General features: G+C 50.7%; 8 protein-coding genes across 8 annotated transcripts; 4 read left to right on the top strand and 4 right to left on the bottom strand.

Moving 5' to 3' along the window:
• Positions 1-956: 956 nt before the first annotated feature.
• Positions 957-1,865, bottom strand: IAQ61_000503 (uncharacterized protein; the record flags this gene model as incomplete). The annotated part of the gene is made up of 1 exon (XM_003842824.1): positions 957-1,865. The coding sequence occupies one exon, from the start codon at positions 1,863-1,865 to the stop codon at positions 957-959; it is 909 nt and encodes a 302-aa protein (XP_003842872.1).
• Positions 1,866-2,421: 556 nt separating this feature from the next.
• Positions 2,422-3,714, top strand: IAQ61_000502 (uncharacterized protein; the record flags this gene model as incomplete). Its single annotated transcript, XM_003842825.1, has 1 exon — positions 2,422-3,714. The coding sequence occupies one exon, from the start codon at positions 2,422-2,424 to the stop codon at positions 3,712-3,714; it is 1,293 nt and encodes a 430-aa protein (XP_003842873.1).
• Positions 3,715-3,904: 190 nt separating this feature from the next.
• Positions 3,905-5,650, bottom strand: IAQ61_000501 (uncharacterized protein; the record flags this gene model as incomplete). Its single annotated transcript, XM_066094699.1, has 2 exons — positions 3,905-5,028; positions 5,395-5,650. The coding sequence occupies 2 exons, from the start codon at positions 5,648-5,650 to the stop codon at positions 3,905-3,907; spliced, it is 1,380 nt and encodes a 459-aa protein (XP_065955007.1).
• Positions 5,651-6,509: 859 nt separating this feature from the next.
• IAQ61_000500 (uncharacterized protein) lies at positions 6,510-7,901 on the top strand (the record flags this gene model as incomplete). Its single annotated transcript, XM_066094698.1, has 3 exons — positions 6,510-6,683; positions 6,747-7,225; positions 7,346-7,901. The coding sequence occupies 3 exons, from the start codon at positions 6,510-6,512 to the stop codon at positions 7,899-7,901; spliced, it is 1,209 nt and encodes a 402-aa protein (XP_065955006.1).
• Positions 7,902-8,316: 415 nt separating this feature from the next.
• Positions 8,317-9,450, bottom strand: IAQ61_000499 (uncharacterized protein; the record flags this gene model as incomplete). Its single annotated transcript, XM_003842828.1, has 1 exon — positions 8,317-9,450. One exon carries the CDS (start codon positions 9,448-9,450, stop codon positions 8,317-8,319), a length of 1,134 nt encoding a protein of 377 aa, XP_003842876.1.
• Positions 9,451-10,233: 783 nt separating this feature from the next.
• Positions 10,234-11,514, top strand: IAQ61_000498 (uncharacterized protein; the record flags this gene model as incomplete). Its single annotated transcript, XM_003842829.1, has 2 exons — positions 10,234-11,297; positions 11,346-11,514. 2 exons carry the CDS (start codon positions 10,234-10,236, stop codon positions 11,512-11,514), a joined length of 1,233 nt encoding a protein of 410 aa, XP_003842877.1.
• Positions 11,515-11,829: 315 nt separating this feature from the next.
• IAQ61_000497 (uncharacterized protein) lies at positions 11,830-13,674 on the bottom strand. Its single transcript, XM_003842830.2, has 2 exons — positions 13,033-13,674; positions 11,830-12,970 (listed from the first exon to the last, which is right to left on the bottom strand). Exons 1-2 carry the CDS (start codon positions 13,425-13,427, stop codon positions 12,109-12,111), a joined length of 1,257 nt encoding a protein of 418 aa, XP_003842878.1. The 5' UTR covers positions 13,428-13,674; the 3' UTR covers positions 11,830-12,108.
• A 172-nt stretch (positions 13,675-13,846) lies between these two features.
• IAQ61_000496 (uncharacterized protein) lies at positions 13,847-17,560 on the top strand. Its single transcript, XM_066094697.1, has 5 exons — positions 13,847-14,151; positions 14,210-14,294; positions 14,371-14,651; positions 14,709-16,131; positions 16,179-17,560. Exons 1-5 carry the CDS (start codon positions 13,972-13,974, stop codon positions 17,282-17,284), a joined length of 3,075 nt encoding a protein of 1,024 aa, XP_065955005.1. The 5' UTR covers positions 13,847-13,971; the 3' UTR covers positions 17,285-17,560.
• Position 17,561: the final 1 nt, after the last annotated feature.

Genomic DNA, 17,561 nt, shown 5'->3' with positions numbered 1-17,561 from the left:
ATAAATAATAGTAACTAGCCTTCTTTAAGTAATAGTATAACCTTAATATTAAGTATAAGTAATTAAAGAAAGATAGAGTAGTTACTCTATAATACTATAATTAATATCTATAATAAATAGTTAAAGAAGCTTAGCTAGATAATCCACACTATATTAGTAAGAAATACTCTACTTAACTACAAAAATAAACACCTAAGGGCTACCCTAGCTAATAAGAAGAAGTGTAGGAAGCGTAGTAAACCTCTATTATTACCCCCTAATAATAATTATAGTAGTAGTGCCTAATTTATTTTACTATTAAAGGTAGAGTAAGTATTTAAGCTCTAGAAGTAAAAGAACCTTAAAGAATAGGAGCTATAACACTAAAAAAGTAAGGTAATTAAGCTTTATAAGTAATAGAAGCTTGCTAAAGCTTAACTTATAGAGGAGCGTTACCTAAATTAAGTAATTACTAAGAAAGAGTAGGAGGAGAAAGCTATCTAAAAAGCTACTACACATAATAAGTAGAAAACTACTAAGTAACTAGAAAAGTAACTCTAAAATAATATTAAAACGTCCTAAATAGGTAAAAGGTAAATCCTTAAGCCTCCTACTATTATACTAGCTAAGGTGGTTAATAAGGAGCTAGTAGAAGAGGATATAGTAGTAGAGGTAACTTTATAGTATAGGCGCCTAATTAGACCCCCTAAAAAGCTGCTTATATAATCTAAAATATTTAATCTACTCTAATAGATCTAATAATCGCGACTCTAAGAAATCTTGTAATAATAGCTATTATGGGTGGCGCAATATCCTTATTTAGTGGGTGGTGGATTTTGGTGTTGGTGGGCGCTCGGTGGGGGTGGGCGCTCGGTGGTGGATCACGTTATAGGTACATCTTGAAAACTGTTTACATGTCCTGACATCTCCGGCCAAATCCACCCACCTTTCTGTATTCACATTGCGAGACGGTTATTCTACGGCTTGAGGTCTTTCATGAGCTTTTCTACGATGCTAATCCCCATTTGCTCTTCGGCGGACAGTGGCTGCGGGATCTTCTCTGGTTTGCTGTCGAATCCGCCATTCTGCATGATTTGCTCCATCATGCGCATCCCTTTCAGCTCTTGCAAGGGTGGGATGTTGTTCAAACCATCGGGATCTACGTTTTTGAAGTTTATGCCGCCACTCGGTTTGAGCGCATTGTCTACATGCAACACACGATCTGGTGTGACGACGAAGTCGCATTGGACCTCGCCATTCTTGTCAGGCATAAATCTCTCCACCCCAAGAGCAGCCTCATCAACCACCTGACAGGCATGAACAACGGCAGCAACCGGGGTACTATCACTTAGTACTTCAATGTCCTGCAGGAGCGCCCACTGCACCTCAAACAGTGCTTGACCCTCCCAAATCGTGACACCCTGCTCATTCACCACCAGCGCTCCTGTGACACACATGTCGACATGGACCCCCTCATCCCTCAGCTGAGCCATCGTGACCGCCCGCCCAAGACCAGACTTCTCCATTCCATCCAGACACGAAGCCAACCTCCTCGACCCTTCCTCTATCCTTGCGGGATCCAATAGCACGAACCCCCTACGCAGTCGATACGTAGCCACCAACACCTTCTTCCCGTCTCGCAGCGCACGGTACCGCAAGCCCTCGAGGCTGTTGTCAGGTGTAATGAGAATGGTAGACGCACTTGTATAGCAGGGCAGTTCGGCTACATGGTCCATGGCGATGTCGGAATGGCGAAAGTCGGGTGTGAAGGATAGGAAGTCGTAGGAGAAGCGCGAGTCGGGAACAGCGTGGTGGAGAAGGTCCTTGTACACGCGCGCCCAGAGGGGTTTGCGGCGAGCATCCTCGGGTGCTTTCGGACCAGACATGCGGATTCTTGGGGGGTGGCAAGACCGCCCGGGTAAGCCGAATTGATAATTATAGGATGAGTGTCTTTGAAGAGCTTATGGAGTCCGAGTCTGCAGTATGCGATTGTTCGTGGTTGAGGCGGTGAAGGTCGTTCGTTGAATTAAGCGGGCTGACTAACTCGAAGTGCCACCTACCGTACCCAATTACCCCTCGAGTGAAAGAGTCTCTATCCACACTCGACGCCTTTGACACAAACATTGCAAGAACTCTTCCTTTTCTATTCTGACGTTCCATCTCCAAGGCAGTAGGTGCTTCGTGTCATCATAAATCACAAACTTACAAGGAACCGACATTGTCCGTCTCCGCGTCATGCGTTCTCCCCTACAACTCCACGCACCATGTTGTGATAGGCTGCTCGGTTATATCTTTACGTCTGTCGTATTACCGGACTCTTGCACATCTTCTTAACTCTAAATCGAACATGACTCCATCAAAGTCTGAGCGAGTTGACTTTTTTCCATTGTCTTTTTATATAGAAACAACACTTGCACTGCGCCTCACAGTTCGAAACACATAATGGCAAAAGCAAAACCACCCCCAGCAACCAGTATCGACAGTATGCCTTCAGACGGACACGCTCTGCAAGTAGCCAATATCGACACAGTCGACACAAGCAAGCCAAGAGCCACGGATGGCGAGGCCATGTTTTCGAGAGCAGCATCAATGCAAAAAGAAGTCGCAAGCCCGGGAGATCCCAGCCGCAAGGTCGAAACGTCGAAACGCAGAAGAGCGTGGGAGTGGGTCAAATGGTTCATCCAAGATCAATGGTTCATACTCGCCATGGGCTTCGTAGTCCTCATCTCATCGCAAGTCCAAGTGCCAGCATCACAGCAACAAATGAAGCGGACAGTCATCACCTATCTCTCGGTTTCAGTCATCTTCTTCATCAACGGATGCACGCTCGAGACACGCATCCTGCTACAAAACTACATGCGATGGAAGCTGCACTTCTTCGTGCAGCTGCAATGCTACCTGGTGTGTTCAGCAGCCACCTTCGCCATCGTCAGTATCTGTGCCACCGACCCGGACTTCATGGACCCCTGGCTGCTCATCGGTTTCCTCTTTGTGGGAAGTGCTCCTACTACCATGGCTTCCAATGTTGTCATGACAAGACAAGCACACGGTAACGCGGCACTGACTGTCGTTCAGTCGGTCATCGGCCAATTCCTGTGTCCGTTCCTGACGCCTATCATCATACAAATGTACCTCTCCGCCGGCGCGTGGTATAGCAAAGTCTTAGTGGCCGGAGGTGGCTATGGAGAAATCTATCGCCGCGTCTTCATGCAGCTCGGTCTATCGCTTTTCCTCCCCATGGCCGTCGGCCAAGTGGTCCAGTATATGTTCCCAAAGCAAGTCAAGAAGGTCTTTTTCGACTGGAAAATGCTCAAGCTATCATCCATTGCACTGCTCACGCTCGTGTGGCAGACATTCGATCAGGCTTTCCAATCTGGCGCGTTCAACGCAGTCAAGCATTCCAACATCATCTTCATTGTCTTCATCACTATTGCCCTCTACTTTGTCTGGCTGGCAATATGCTTTACGACTTCGATCTTCTGGCTTCCGAAGAAAGATGTCATCGCATGTTGCTATTGCTGTCCGGCGAAAGCGCTTGCCATGGTGGTTCCCTTGACGTCAGTCATGTATATCAATATTAGTCCTGTCGATCAGTCGAAGATGCAGATTCCGGCCATTATCTTTCAGGCTTTTCAGGTCGGGATTGGTGGTATCATGACGATTATGTTTCGCCGGTGGATCAGACCGGAAGAAGAGCGGGAAGAGGCGGAGAAGAACGGGGAAGCTGGTCGTTAGACGTGACTGTCCTTTGCACACGAAAACTCCAGCCTGACCCAGATTTGATGAAGTCTTGTGTTTCAATACCGAAGAGGATACCGACATGGGAGATTATAGCCCTGCTCTCAACCTGATTGCAAGTCTACGTATTACATTACCAAATGCTAGGTGATACGGTTACAATTTGTATGAACAGGTACGAATCCACTCAACTGCAAGCCAGCGTCGACAAAGCCCCCATAGTAACATTCGCACACTTTCCATCATACTTTCCCGGTTCCGCAAATGACACCCTCGCCTGACCCCCCACCACAAGCTCAATCCAACTCTTCATCTTTGGATCAAACTTCGGCCATCCAAACCTCGTCAAGCCGTGTTGAGGATCCGCGGCAAATGCCGCAACAGCTCCCTGAAACAATTTCACGGCCTCTTTTTGTGCGCGTGTGGCAGGAAGACCGCTAGCATCTTCCGAGCCTCCGAGGATCATGTGCAATTCTGAGCCGTGGTATGCACCGCTCGTGGGATACAAGCGCGTGTTGTCCCAATCGCCAAAGTAGCGATAGACCCATGTTGCAACATTGGCCTTGACGCGTTGATGGGCTTCATACGACGTCGGACAAACAAACGACTCGAGAAGGAATTGTGCGGATTGCTCTTCAGTGACGTTGCGGCCCTGGGCAAAGGCAGGGATCACATAGTATCCCTGCTCGTAGTCGTTGTGGCCGTGGAAATAGGGGAGTCGGGCGAAGTCACCGGAGGAAGAGCGAGCGAGGTATTCTTGTGCGCTGAAGATGGTGCTGTTGTCGGCCATGGGGTAGAATGGTGGTGTTGAGCGGACGGGGCTTCCACCAGGGCTGGGGGCGATTCTGGTAACGGCGAGCGAGATGGCTTCGAAGGGTTGTTTGCGCATGCAGGAGAGGGAATCGGCGGAGTTGCCGCAGCCCATGGCAATGGACAGCGTGTTCCAATTGTCTTTTTGCTTTTGCGCAGTGTTCATCGGAAAACTGAAGGCATTCCCCGAAGTCGACATGAGGCCGTGGACAATGGGGTTCTTGCGGTAGGCATACGACCACCAGTCTACGGCGGCGCCGCCGGAGGACTGGCCTGCTATCACAATTTTCTTGGGGTTGCCGCCAAAGGCAGCAATGTTCTTTCGAAGCCATTCTACGGCGAGACGTTGGTCTTTTAGCCCAAGATTGGCTGCAGCGCCGGGGGCACCGGGGAAACCGAAGACATTCAGGCGATAGTTGACCGAAACGACTACGATATCTTCATTGTTTGCGAGGTACTGGCCATTGGCGAATGGGGTAGCTGTGTTGCCCCCCGCGAAGCCTACAACCTTTAGTTAGCGACCCCATGAGCACAGAAGGTGAATGACTGACGTCCTCCGTGAAACAAGACGAAGACTGGCTTCTGTGCATTGAATGGTCCCGTCTGTTTCGACCAAATGTTCAAAGTCAGACAATCCTCACTGCGCCGCGTCCCCGTAGCCGAAGTAAAGAAGGCTAATATCCTGTTAGCCTGAGATGTGAAGCCTGGAAAGGCAGGCTGTGAAGCAGCCTGTTGGGGACAGTCACTATGCATGGTCAGATGTGCTATGTCTCGCAGACGCGTCAATACGTACTAGCCCTAGGTACCACGGATCTCGCGAATTAGTCGAAACAATCTACCAGAATGCCCGGGAACAAGAGGCGCAACTTACAAAACTGCTCGCATTGTATGCGCCCTTGCCTTGGTACCTTTGCGGTTCTGCAAATCGCAAGTCTCCTAACGGAGGTGCTGCATATGGTATGCCCAGGTACTCCCAGACGTTGTTGGCCTTCGGTGCACGATGTCCCGTAATAAGGCCATTCTCCGTTCGTACCGGTACCGTTTTGGCAGTTGTGCTTGGAGCAGCCAAGGACGACTCGAAAGCACAAAGCCAGAGCGATCCGATAGCGATGAGTCCGCGCATCTTCTCAGTATTGCCGGGGGGATGGGAAGATGGTTCGCAGACGGGGAGAGAAGGGTGAACGACAGCGACTGTGTACGGGTACGGTACCGGTACTAGGTAGGGAGTACACAGGCCGGCTGTTACGGTAGTCCAGGAGATCTTTGACATGGAGACGGCCCATCAGGCTTGCTGACCGATCCCTCGGTTCTTCACCCCCATTCTCGGACACTGACAATGATTGCGAATGCATCCCGAAATGGAGTGCGCCACGTTTTCACGTGCTGCCATGTGGTGCCATGTGGAGACATCAATTCACCTTGGCGTTAGTCCGAGGTGAACACTGTTGTCTGCAGTCACTACCGGTACCGGTACCTACTAGTCCCAACTGTGCATTGTCGTTTCTAACTGCCTGCCTACACCGTTATACGACGGCAGACATGTAACTGGATTGATTTGATCCGTGAAGCGAAACTCTACGGTATGGTCGGCGACATATGTCACTAGGCACATACCGGTACGTACCTATTGTACAAATCTTTGCACATGGTTGCGGTCAGTCCTCAGAATGGCACATAATCTCCGTACCGAGATCGCGCTTAACTCCCAGGGTTATAGATCTTCCTCGCTATCCCGTGTTGGCGAGTGGTTTATCGACTTGGACGCAACGATGTATCCAATCATCTCTGCCCAGAATTCCGTCATTCGCCATAGGTTCTGCAGGAAAAAAAAAAGATAGATCTCACTCACCATTGAAAAGATGTAGGATCAGCAGTGGGTGGCCTGGTACACTTGTACCGTCCCTGGCCCGCCAGTTCGTCCACCACCACGCCTCCACAAAATTACTGGTTTTGACACGTCGTTGCATGGTTCCATTTTCAGAATGGCAGTGAATATCGGACTGCCATCCGACGGTGAAGCCAATCATGGCTGGAAGCTATACATAACCTCCTTGATCATGGTCCTATGCGCTGGACTCCTGGTTACTGTGAGAGTATGGACTCGATTTAAGGCTGTTCGACTTGGCGCTGACGACTATACCATCGTCGCATCTCTCGTAAGCTCTAGCCCTCAGCCTCTGCCGTCGCCAAAGCCAAAGCCAAAGCTAACTGCCGCCTAGTGCTTCTCCATCTTTCTATCCATCTCCATCCAACTCGCAATTGTCAATGGGTATGGCAAGCGCAAACAGGATCTCACGATAGAGGAACTGCGCACCTGTCTCAAGTATTTCTGGGTTGCGCAAACGCCATACAAGATCGTCGTATGCCTGAACAAGACCTCTGTCCTTTTACTCTACAAGCGTATTTTCATCACACGCCATTTCCAGTGGCTCTGCATTTCAGCCCTGGTGATCATCATTGGTTCGGGCGTCGCTAGCACGCTCGCCGCCATTCTACAATGCATACCCATACAGCGGTCATGGGATAAGTCAATCGAAGGTACCTGCATCGACAACTCGAAATTCTGGCTCGCCAACGCGGTCCTGAATATCTCGACGGATGTGCTCGTGCTGGCGCTCCCGGTTCGAGAAATTTACAAATTACATCTCAAGGCGCAGGAGAAAGTCATGGTGTACTGTCTATTCTTGCTGGGTGGCATGTAAGTGTCCCTTGCCAGTCTCCCATCCTCTGACGCGTATTTGGTTCAAATGTTCCAAACTCTCAAACGCAAAGTATCGGTTGATCCGCGGAACACTCCTCATATCTAACGAAACAACAGTGTTACTGCGACATCTGTTCTCCGCGTTACAGCAGTCGCCAACAGTGTCCGCAACCAACAGGACATAACCTTCAACTTCATCCCACGCGGAATCTGGACCTTGATCGAAGCGAATCTGGGCATAATCTGCGCATGTCTAACCGTACTAAGGCGACCGGCACAACGTCTGATTATGCTCATGACCCACGCATCCAAGCCGACTTCCTCCTACGACGGGAACAGAAACAGCAAGGCAGCACAATATGCCAGTGAGCAAGCCAAAGACCGAGATGTTCCCCTGTCGAGAGTCCAGCACAGCATCGCTAGCAATGAGAGCGTCGACGACGAAGATAGAAGCACTTGGGTGGGTGACGTGAGGCCACTCTCACCCGACAGTGTACCGGATATCAGACGGAGAAGTGATGAAAAGCACATAATGGCGTCCGAGTACAGGGAGCGAGAGCGCAGCCAGAGTAGTATAGACAGCAGGGATAACAAAGACGATTGGCCGCTGGGTCCAACAATGTGTATCTCTAAGACGGTCGATGTACAGGTTATCAGTTGTCCAATACGTTAATGGTCATCAGAGATGGTGACAGTACTGATGGAGGTGCGTGACTGGTCCATGTTTTCAAGTTGTGGCACGATTAATGAGCGATTCCGATATACAACATAGAATAGAAATGCAGCAAGACTATCACACGCTTTCTACCATGCTATCCGGTTATTGAATTTTAACCCTTGCTGACAGTTCTTCAGAACTGTTTGACAATGATACTAGTGACTGCATCAGGATATATATATTAGAAATGTAAGAATGCATCAGGATATATATATTAGAAATGTAAGAAAGTCAACTCGTTGAAAAAAGGAGTCACAGGAATATGACCAGTACGCTTTTTACTCGATAGTACGGAAGACGCCTTGCTAGAGACATGAGATTCGGATCGTTTGATGCACATGCTACTCAACGATCAGAGGAGCGAGATAAATCATGTAATCACATGTAACAATTCTCTCCCATTGACAAATCTTTCCAGATTCTCTGCAGTTTCCTCATACCAAGTCGCCAGTATGCCCTCCTCCACATAACCCATGTGGGGCGTGAGCAATATTCGGCTCTTCCCCTTGATATCCCAATCTTCTGTACGCCATGGGCTATCAGCTGGAAGGGGTTCAATATCAAATACATCCAACGCCGCACCACGTATGCGGCCAGTTCTCAATGTTTCCAGCAATGCGGCCTCGTCGACAAGTGGGCCGCGCGACGTATTAATCAATAGACCGGAAGGTTTCATCCATTCCAGCTCCTTTGCGCCTATGATACCTTTTGATCGCTCGCTCAGAACATAGTGCACAGAGACGACGTCTGAAGAGGCGAACAAATCTTCCTTGCTCACGACTTTAAACGTCTTTTCATCTTCATCGACCATGCCCGCGCCGGTGATAGGAAGTCCCGTCTCTTCAGCAAGCTGATCTGCTTTCTCCTGTGTCAAGTTTGCACTCCAGCATATTATCTTCATACCAAAAGCAAGCACGCCTACTCTTGCGACGTGTGCTCCAATTCTACCCAAGCCAACCACCCCTAGCGACTTGCCCTGCAATCCAACCGCAAGCTCCGTCTGCCATCCAGGTGGGCCGCCTTTGCCTTTGACTACAGCATCATCGGCAGCGATGTTGCGCGCCAACCCCAATATCAGAGCCCAAACATGTTGTGTTGTTGGATGGCCCCCGCCCTTCTTCACAGACATCGAACGCGGCGACTGTCCACTTCCTTTGCCTGGTGCAGCGCACACCGTGATGCCCAGTTCCTTCATTGTATCCAGATCCCAGCTTTCAAATTTGCCTCCAGTTGCGAATACCGTTTTGAGGTTTGGCAGTTGTTGAAGTAGTTCGCGGGGGAATGGGGTGCGTTCGCGCATCGTAGAGAGAGCGGTGAAGGGATAGAGACGGTCCACAATGGCTTGCCGCTCTGAATTGGAAGTCTTGGGGTGTGAATATGAGGGTAGAGTATCATGGAAGATTGTTATGTCCACTTTGGATCTGTCAATGTGCGAGAAATGTCCTGCAGCGATATCATGGTAGTCATCGAGCACAGCAAGTTTGATAGGAGGTGAAGAACACATCCTGACACAAGATACTCAAAATTTTAGAGCTTGTATGGCAAATTTCTCTGCAGGATAGAAATGGAGATTGATGAATGAACCAGCTGTGTCATAATCAAACGTTGATGTGCTCACAGTTCGGCGGGCAGGTTCCGAATTCATTGAGGGGTACCTGGGTACCTGCGACTCTTCGCTCTTGTAGCGTTAAGTTACCGGATGTGCGATGACACAAGCAAATGATAAGATTTTTCATTCTCGTGAGTTTTACATTAGGACCGATGTGTACAATTTATATTTTGGTCATAGTATTTAGACAACGGCTGACGAATTAATTGGAAGCAAGGCAGCTCTGAGGAATGCCCCCCCTCATTGATAACCTACGGTACATCATCTCAATTCGTCTTTTACTTTGTGCTTCATGAGTTTCTAAATCTCTCAACATCAAATGTAACCGTAATCTTAACTGGGCAGCTTTGAGACAATGCCTCCTCACAGGGCGATGGGCTTGCGGTGGTACCTGTTACTCTTGGCCACCGTGAAGATACCGGTACTTCAACACGTTGCGCCTTGCGCGACCCACGAGTACGGTCATGTTTCAGAAGTTCAGCTGTAATTTCCAGAATATGACCTTTGGAAGCAAGCGGGCAACCTTGCAGTTTGGCCTACAAGTGGTAGGTATCGGCAAGGGAGAAGCATGCCAACGCTCTCACATTCCACACGAGATCATGTAAATAGCATCTCTACCCCTAACGTGGCTGACTCGCCCTTTTCCAAAAGACAACTTCTTGTTGCTCAAACTTCAACATGTCTCCGCTTCAGCGAACCCACAAGCTGTTCAGCACATTGGCCATCGTCGGGCAATTTCATGTTGCGGCCGCACAGCTTCGAAATGATGTATCGCGTGAGATCTACAATCTCCAGAATACCACACCAAATGCCGAGTCAGCGCTTCCAACCCAGATGACCATGAATGACAGTACCACCGAGGCTGTTTATACACCAGAGCCAATCTATACCACAGAATACGCCTCAGGCTCATGTCTGGCCCCAACCACCACACGTTCCATTCACAGCATAGTCATTCCCTCTCCAGGGGCTTCGCCGATAGAGATTACAGCCCAAAGCCAGGTCGTCACATCATACATTCCTGAGATGACCTGGTGCGTTGCGCCCGCAATGGCTGTCTGGCCAATCACGAACGGCCCACCATATCTGAATTCCTCAACGACCGAGTACTCTACGTCTTATGAAGGCACTGGAAGATGCGAGACCGTATTTGCGCCCATTCAAACGACCGTTTGTGCGACCACCCTCACAGGAATAGGGTCCAAGATTTCGGTTACAGACTGTGAACAGCAAGTCACATTCTCGACCGAGTGCGGATTCTCACTGGAAAGACCAACGCCAACCCCCGCAACCACAGGGTTCTCTTCACTGATAACGCCAGCGCCGAGTGTGAGGCGTTTGTTTACTTACTATCTTGCTCCATGGCAAGCGTTGACAGCAGGTGACACACCTTCAGATGTCGATGTGAAGATTTGTACCGAGCAAGACAATGGCACCCAGGAATGTGTGCGCTACCAAGAAGTGTGGGAGGTCGTGATTGTCACCTCGACTCGAACAACAGAGCGTACCATTCAGGTCTCTACTACAGTCTCGGGGCCCGGCACTCTGATAGTGGAGACCATGACGTCCACTGTTACTGATACCATTGAAAGTATCGATCTTTCCACAGTGCTCCAGCTTGAGACTGAAGTTGAGACGGAGAGCATAAGCTCGGGGAGAAAGCCGACTGCAACTGTGAGAAGCACGCAGGAGGTCACAACGACGATATACGTTACCAGGCATTTAAAGCATGCATCTTCAGAGTATGTCAAATCCCCACATTGATTGCCGAGACATGCTAATATCCATAGCACCTCTGAGCCGACCCCCGAGCTCACGACTGAGCTTCCTACGGAGCCAACTCCCGAGGGAACAAGTACTGTCTGGGTGACCTCAACTTCGACTACACATGTTACGGGGACCATAACGATGAAACGGCCTCGGCCAGCACCGCGCATGGCGGAGTTTGTTCCCTATTAAGTCTGTTGTATCAATTCAGACCTATGCTTCTCCTTTCTTCACGGCTCATGAAGACATTTCTCTTACATATATCCGATACCTTGAATAGACCATTTTTTCATTTGAACAAGCCATCACCTACTGTGTTTTCATACACACATTTGACTCTCGCAACAACTCTCCGGGCCGTTTTCTACATGCTCACAAAGTCTATTCTACTCCAGCTCCGCATGAGAAATGATGCACGACGCGCGAATGAAGTGGAGTGTGATGGCCGGATGGGTTCTACTGGGGTTGTGAGTGTGTGTTGGGGTAAGGGGGCTGTATGAGGGGTGTTGTTGGCGGGGTGGGTGCCGGTGTGGAAGGCGGGGGGAGAGTGAGAGGAGTGAGAATGGATGTTTGTGATGAAGTCGTCTAGAAGTTTATTTTGTATAATGCGTACATTAGAGTTGAGGGTTGTGGGACTCTTGGCGATGGCAATGTACCAGATATCCAGCTATGCGTTTCTGAACTACATGTACAAGTGTCCAGTCATGCATGCCTCGAGCCAAAAATATCCAGCCATTGGGTTCGAAACTCTGTTTACAAGCATCCTGTTCTATATTTCCAGTACCCTCAAGACAACAATATCCTGGCGTCCTCGTGATTAATCATCACCTCTTCATTCTCAAACGAATACTTTCTCCTCACAACTTCAAACACGATCAAGCCCGCACTCGTGCTCGGCACCTGTTTAATCGTGCTCATGAAGAAGTCTCGATAGAGATATCTTCTCCACCCACCAGCGCGTTTGGCAAGCACGCTGCACTGTGCAAATGTCTCTTGGTAGGCATGGTAGTAGCGCCGCATAATCTGCGATGGCTTCTTCTCCTCGTGCGCTTGAAAGTCCAAGGCTTCAAGACGGCGGTAGTGGACGTCCTGGATCTCGGTCAAGGGGTGTTGTATGAGCTGTGAGGTTATGGATGCCGAGACACCGGCGAGGAGGAGGAACATGGGTTCCAGCATGTAGTGGGGTCGTATGACTGGGCGATCATCATTCTCGTCGAGGTAGGGAATGGAATTCTCCAGTAATGTGTCTCTTGTCCTACTGCCGTAATAACGTGTGACGAACTCAAGGTAGGCCTGACTTTTGACCGTCTCAAATGTACCAAAGAAGACGGCGGCGCCAAGAGCGTCTTTGATAAAACTGAGGCTCCAGCCTGCGAAGATGCCCTGAACACCAATGGAGCGGAGTTTGTCAGCCGCATAGTGCCACATGGTCTTGTGTCTACCCTCGAGGATGTCTGCGGTACGGAAGCGGGTTTGCAGGGCGTCGAATGGGGCCGCAATGACAGACTGGACACCACCTGCTACGAGGCCGGCAGTAAAGGTTACCGAGGGCGGCGGTGGAGGGTAGACCCGCTTCGTCTGGTGGGAGGATGGTTCGTGGAGGGCAGATAGACTGTGCAGGTAGCCTGTATACAAGACTGCACCGATACTACCCTCATTCGCCGTCAGTTTTGGATTCACTTTGTCGGCAGCCGAGTACAACAAACACACCATGTATTGGCCATCAGAGGGGGCAGGACCTGCTTGGGTATGAAGCCCCATCCTTCGGTCCTGATGGCGTGTGCCAGCACGGCGGGCGTCGTCATCCTCCACGACCATTTTGCCTCTGCGGTGAAATGCGGGTTGATGGCTCTCGCATAGCCCATGTAATCGATGCGTCCGCGAAAGAAGGCCTTGACCGGAGCTCGAAAGTAAAAGGCGACCATGCGTGCTGCTACCGCGCGCATACCAGCAGCCTGCACTCCAGTGGCTGGTGCCTTGTTGGGGGCGTGGGGGCTCTCGAGCGTGTTGCCGGTACCTTCATTGCGTATGTCGGTGGTGGGTTGGGGGTTGGTGAAGATAGGAGGAACGACTCCAGCGCCAGGCACGCTGGAGCTGGCCGTCATTGCATAACATGGGTGGTGAGAGAGATGTCGAGGCGCATGGGTGGGGGGTAAAGGAAGGAAAAGTGGTGGTGGTGGTGGTAGTGGTGGTGGTAGTGGTGAGTGGAGAGTGCAGAGGTAAGCCAACAGGTAAAAGGCCACCACCGGGCGCTGTTAGTGTAGGTGAGAGGAGAGTTTGTCTAAGGTGAGTTGCGAGATATGTGGTGGTGTTGGAGTGGGCAACTGTTCGACTGTCAACTGTAGTCTGTACTCTACGGTGTCTCCAGCCAGCAACTTCACTTGAAGATGCCGGGTTACAGAGATACCGGTGGGCCCGTGCGCCCCATCTGCCCTCGCGTTTGCTCGCGTCGCCCCAAAGGTAAACCCGCCCGTCTCGCGACTTTCTCCTCCTCATCGCCGTCGCTTTGCCCCGTCGCTCCCCCCCCCCCTCTCTCTCTTCCCCTGCCCCCCTTCTTTTCCCCTTGACCTTGTTGTTGTTGTTGTTGTTGTTGTCCACCCATTCGAAGGCGTTCCCACTCTCATTCACCGTGCGCGCTCGCCTTCCATCATGGCCGACGACATCGTCATCGACAAGGCCCTCTTCCAGGAGCGGCTAAATAACTTTGTCACAAAGTGGAAGGCCGACAAGCGCAGTGGCGACCAGGTCTTCCAGGGCGCCAGCTCCATTGCGACGGTTGTGGGCAAGGCGAGCGAGCCTGGCACCTATCTGAAGCCTGCCGCCTTCCAGGTGAGAATGCGCAGGCAATCGATCCAATCGAGCAAATGAACTGACTTGGCTCGCATAGCTATGGCTACTGGGCTACGAGTTCCCGGCCACGCTCTTCATCCTCACCCCCGACCTGCTCCAGATTGTCACCACCAAGAAGAAGGGTGAGCCACTGAACAGCTTCCTAGATTGCCTCCTAGATGGCTGTCGCAGCCATTTTGCTAATCTGGTCCGCTACAGCCTCCTATCTCGAGCCTCTCAAAGGTGGTAAGGTGCCGGTCGAGATTCTGGTCCGCGGAAAAGACGCCGAGGAGAACAAGAAGCAGTTCCAGACATGCATCGAAACACTCAAGAAGGCGGGCAAGAAGGTTGCTGTGCTGAAAAAGGACAGCGCAACGGGAGCTTTTGCAGACGAGTGGAAAGCTGCCTTTGCCGAGGCTGGATTCAAGGAGGAAGACCAGGTCGATCTGGCGCCCATCATGTCGAATGCTGCCTTGTCTGTCAAAGACGAGAAGGAGTTGGTCAGTCTGCTCTCTTGCATCCCTTGCTCTGCTCAACTCTCCACTGACCTCCCCTAGCGAACCATCCGCGACGCCTCTCGAGCCTCGAGCGCCCTCATGACCAACTACTTCGTCGAAGAAATGTCCGAGATTCTAGACTCCGAGAAGAAAATCTCCCACCGTGCCCTCGCCGACAAGGTTGCCAACAAAATCGACGATGTCAAGTTCTTTGAGAAGCAAAAGGTTTCCAAGACGTTTGACAGTCTGCAGCTGGATTGGTGCCTACCGCCGACTGTCCAGTCGGGTGGAACATACGACCTCAAGTTTGCCTCGGAGCCGGACGACCAGAATCTGCACGCCGGCGTCATCATCTCCGTCCTCGGTCTTCGTTATCAGACCTACGGCGCCCTGGTGGGACGAACATACATGGTTGGACCCAACAAGGAGCAGGAAACTGCATACAAGCTGCTTTTGGCCATTCATGACTTGGTCATCAAGTCTCTGAAAGATGGAGTCGTGGCCAAGGATGTCTACAACAAAGCACTTGCACACCTCAAGTCGAAGAAGCCCGATTGGGACAAGCACTTTCCCAAGAATCTCGGATACGGAATCGGTACCGAGAACAAGGATAATACCCTACTCCTTAGTGCCAAGAACAGTCGTACTCTCAAGGACGGTATGACGCTCGTGGTTCAGACTGGATTTCAAGATCTTGAGAACAGCAAGCCTCAGGACAAGAAGAGCAAAACATACTCCCTTGTCCTGGTCGACACGGTTCGCGTTGGACAGGGTGACTGCGCCGTCTTCACCAAGGACACAACATCAGATCTGGATGCCGTCTCCTTCTTCTTCGATGAGGAGGAAGAGGAGGCAAAGCCCAAGGTCAAGAAAGAGCGTGCGCCGGCCATTGCGCAGACCAACATCACAAAGACCCGAACACGACATGAGCGAACGACGAACCAAGACGCCGAAAAGGAGGAGCAGCGACGACAACATCAAAAGGAGCTGCACGCTAAAAAGCAAAAGGAAGGACTGGAGCTGTACAGCGAAGGCACAAAGTCTTCAAATGGTACCGAGGAGAAGAAGTTCAAAAAGTTCGAGTCGTACAAGCGCGATAATCAGTTCCCGTCCTCGGTCGCAAACCTGGAGATTGTCGTGGATAAAAAGAGCTTGACAGTTCTGCTGCCCGTTATGGGCCGGCCTGTTCCTTTCCATATTCACACAATTAAGAACGCATCACACACACCGGAAGCCGACTTCACTTCGCTTCGTATCAATTTCCTCTCGCCTGGTCAAGGCGTTGGTCGCAAAGACGATCAACCATTTGAAGATCCCAACGCCCACTTTATCCGCAGCTTGACTTTTCGCTCCCACGATGTCGATCGCATCGATCAGATCACAAAAGACATCACAGAGCTGAAGAAGGATGTTGTCCGACGTGAGACGGAGAAGAAGCAGATGGAAGACGTTGTGGAGCAGGATAAGCTCATCCCACTAAAGAGTACGTTATGTCATCCGTGTGTCGCAGCTCAAGCTAACCTTGACCAGCTCGCAAACCTCATATGCTTGACCTCATCTTCATTCGACCGGCCCTTGACGGTAAACGCATCCCGGGAAGTGTCGAGATCCACCAAAATGGTTTGCGCTACGTACATGGTAACGGCACGGCCAAAATCGATGTCCTCTTCAGCAACATGAAACATCTGTTCTTCCAGCCCTCACAACATGAGCTCATCGTCATCATCCATGTCCACCTCAAGAACCCGATTATGCTGGGCAAGAAGAAGACCAAGGATGTGCAATTCGTCCGCGAAGCCACAGAGATGCAGTTCGACGAGACAGGCAACCGCAAACGCCGCCACAAGTTTGGCGACGAAGAAGAGTTTGAGCAAGAGCAAGAAGAGCGAAGGCGACGTGCAGCGCTCGACAAGGAGTTCAAGAACTTTGCCGAGAAGATTGCAGACGCCGCGCGTAACGAGAATGTCAGCGTTGACATTCCCTACCGCGAGCTTGGCTTCAACGGTGTGCCATCGCGCAGTTCAGTGCTGGTCCAACCCACGACCGACTGCTTAGTTCAACTGACCGAACCGCCTTTCACCTGTCTCACCCTATCCGAGATTGAAATCGTACACCTCGAACGTGTGCAGTTCGGTCTGCGAAACTTTGACATGGTGGTTGTCTTCAAGGACTACAACCGTCCGCCCGTGCACATCAACACCATTCCCGTCGAGTCACTCGACCCTGTCAAGGATTGGCTTGATTCCGTCGACATTCCCTTTAGCGAGGGTCCGCTGAACCTCAATTGGGCCACCATTATGAAGACGGTAACCTCGGACCCGCATCAGTTCTTCGCCGACGGCGGCTGGTCCTTCTTGTCCACTGACTCGGACGACGAGGACGGCGAGGAGGAGGAGGAGGAATCTGCGTTTGAGGTCTCAGAGAGCGAACTCGCCATATCGGATGAGAGTTCCGAGGAGAGCGATTTCGACGAGAATGCGTCGGATGAGATGAGTGATGAGGGGAGTGAAGAGGATTTTAGCGAGGGGGAGAGCTGGGATGAGTTGGATAAGAAGGCTGCAAGGAAGGACAAGGAGAGTGCGCATGCAGAAGATGAAGATGAAGATGGTGGCAAAGCGAGGAAGAGGAAGCGTTGATGTTGGGAAGCGCGTTTTTTGTCGTTGATGGTTGGTCAGTATGGGGGGTATCCTCATCTACTTTCCTTGTTGACGAGGCTTGGTAGGTTGACTTGGGTTGCAGAGAACCCATGATGTTTCTGGCAGTATTGTTAATGGGCATGAATGATGGCACTGCTGCGTCTTGGTAATCTAGCTGAAATCAAGATATTTTAATCATCTCGGCATTGTCTCTGCCTCTCTCTTTCTCATGAATAAGGGGAGTTTTTTTTTTACACGGTGAACACTTATTTTGACA

The sequence above is a fragment of the Plenodomus lingam genome, assembly GCF_022343315.1.
Source record: "Plenodomus lingam strain CAN1 chromosome Unknown contig_11, whole genome shotgun sequence".
Lineage (NCBI taxonomy): Eukaryota > Fungi > Ascomycota > Dothideomycetes > Pleosporales > Leptosphaeriaceae > Plenodomus > Plenodomus lingam.
This window is presented reverse-complemented; position numbering and strand designations above follow the sequence as displayed.

Excerpts from the sequence above, each read along its gene's own strand:
- IAQ61_000496 (XM_066094697.1), top strand. The coding sequence starts at position 13,972 with ATGGCCGACGACATCGTCATCGACAAGGCCCTCTTCCAGGAGCGGCTA. Across the intron at positions 14,295-14,370 it reads TGTCACCACCAAGAAGAAGG|CCTCCTATCTCGAGCCTCTC; the intron begins GTGAGCCACTGA and ends GGTCCGCTACAG. Across the intron at positions 14,652-14,708 it reads TCAAAGACGAGAAGGAGTTG|CGAACCATCCGCGACGCCTC; the intron begins GTCAGTCTGCTC and ends GACCTCCCCTAG.
- IAQ61_000497 (XM_003842830.2), bottom strand. The coding sequence starts at position 13,427 with ATGACGGCCAGCTCCAGCGTGCCTGGCGCTGGAGTCGTTCCTCCTATC. Across the intron at positions 12,971-13,032 it reads CCTCTGATGGCCAATACATG|TATCGGTGCAGTCTTGTATA; the intron begins GTGTGTTTGTTG and ends GAATGAGGGTAG.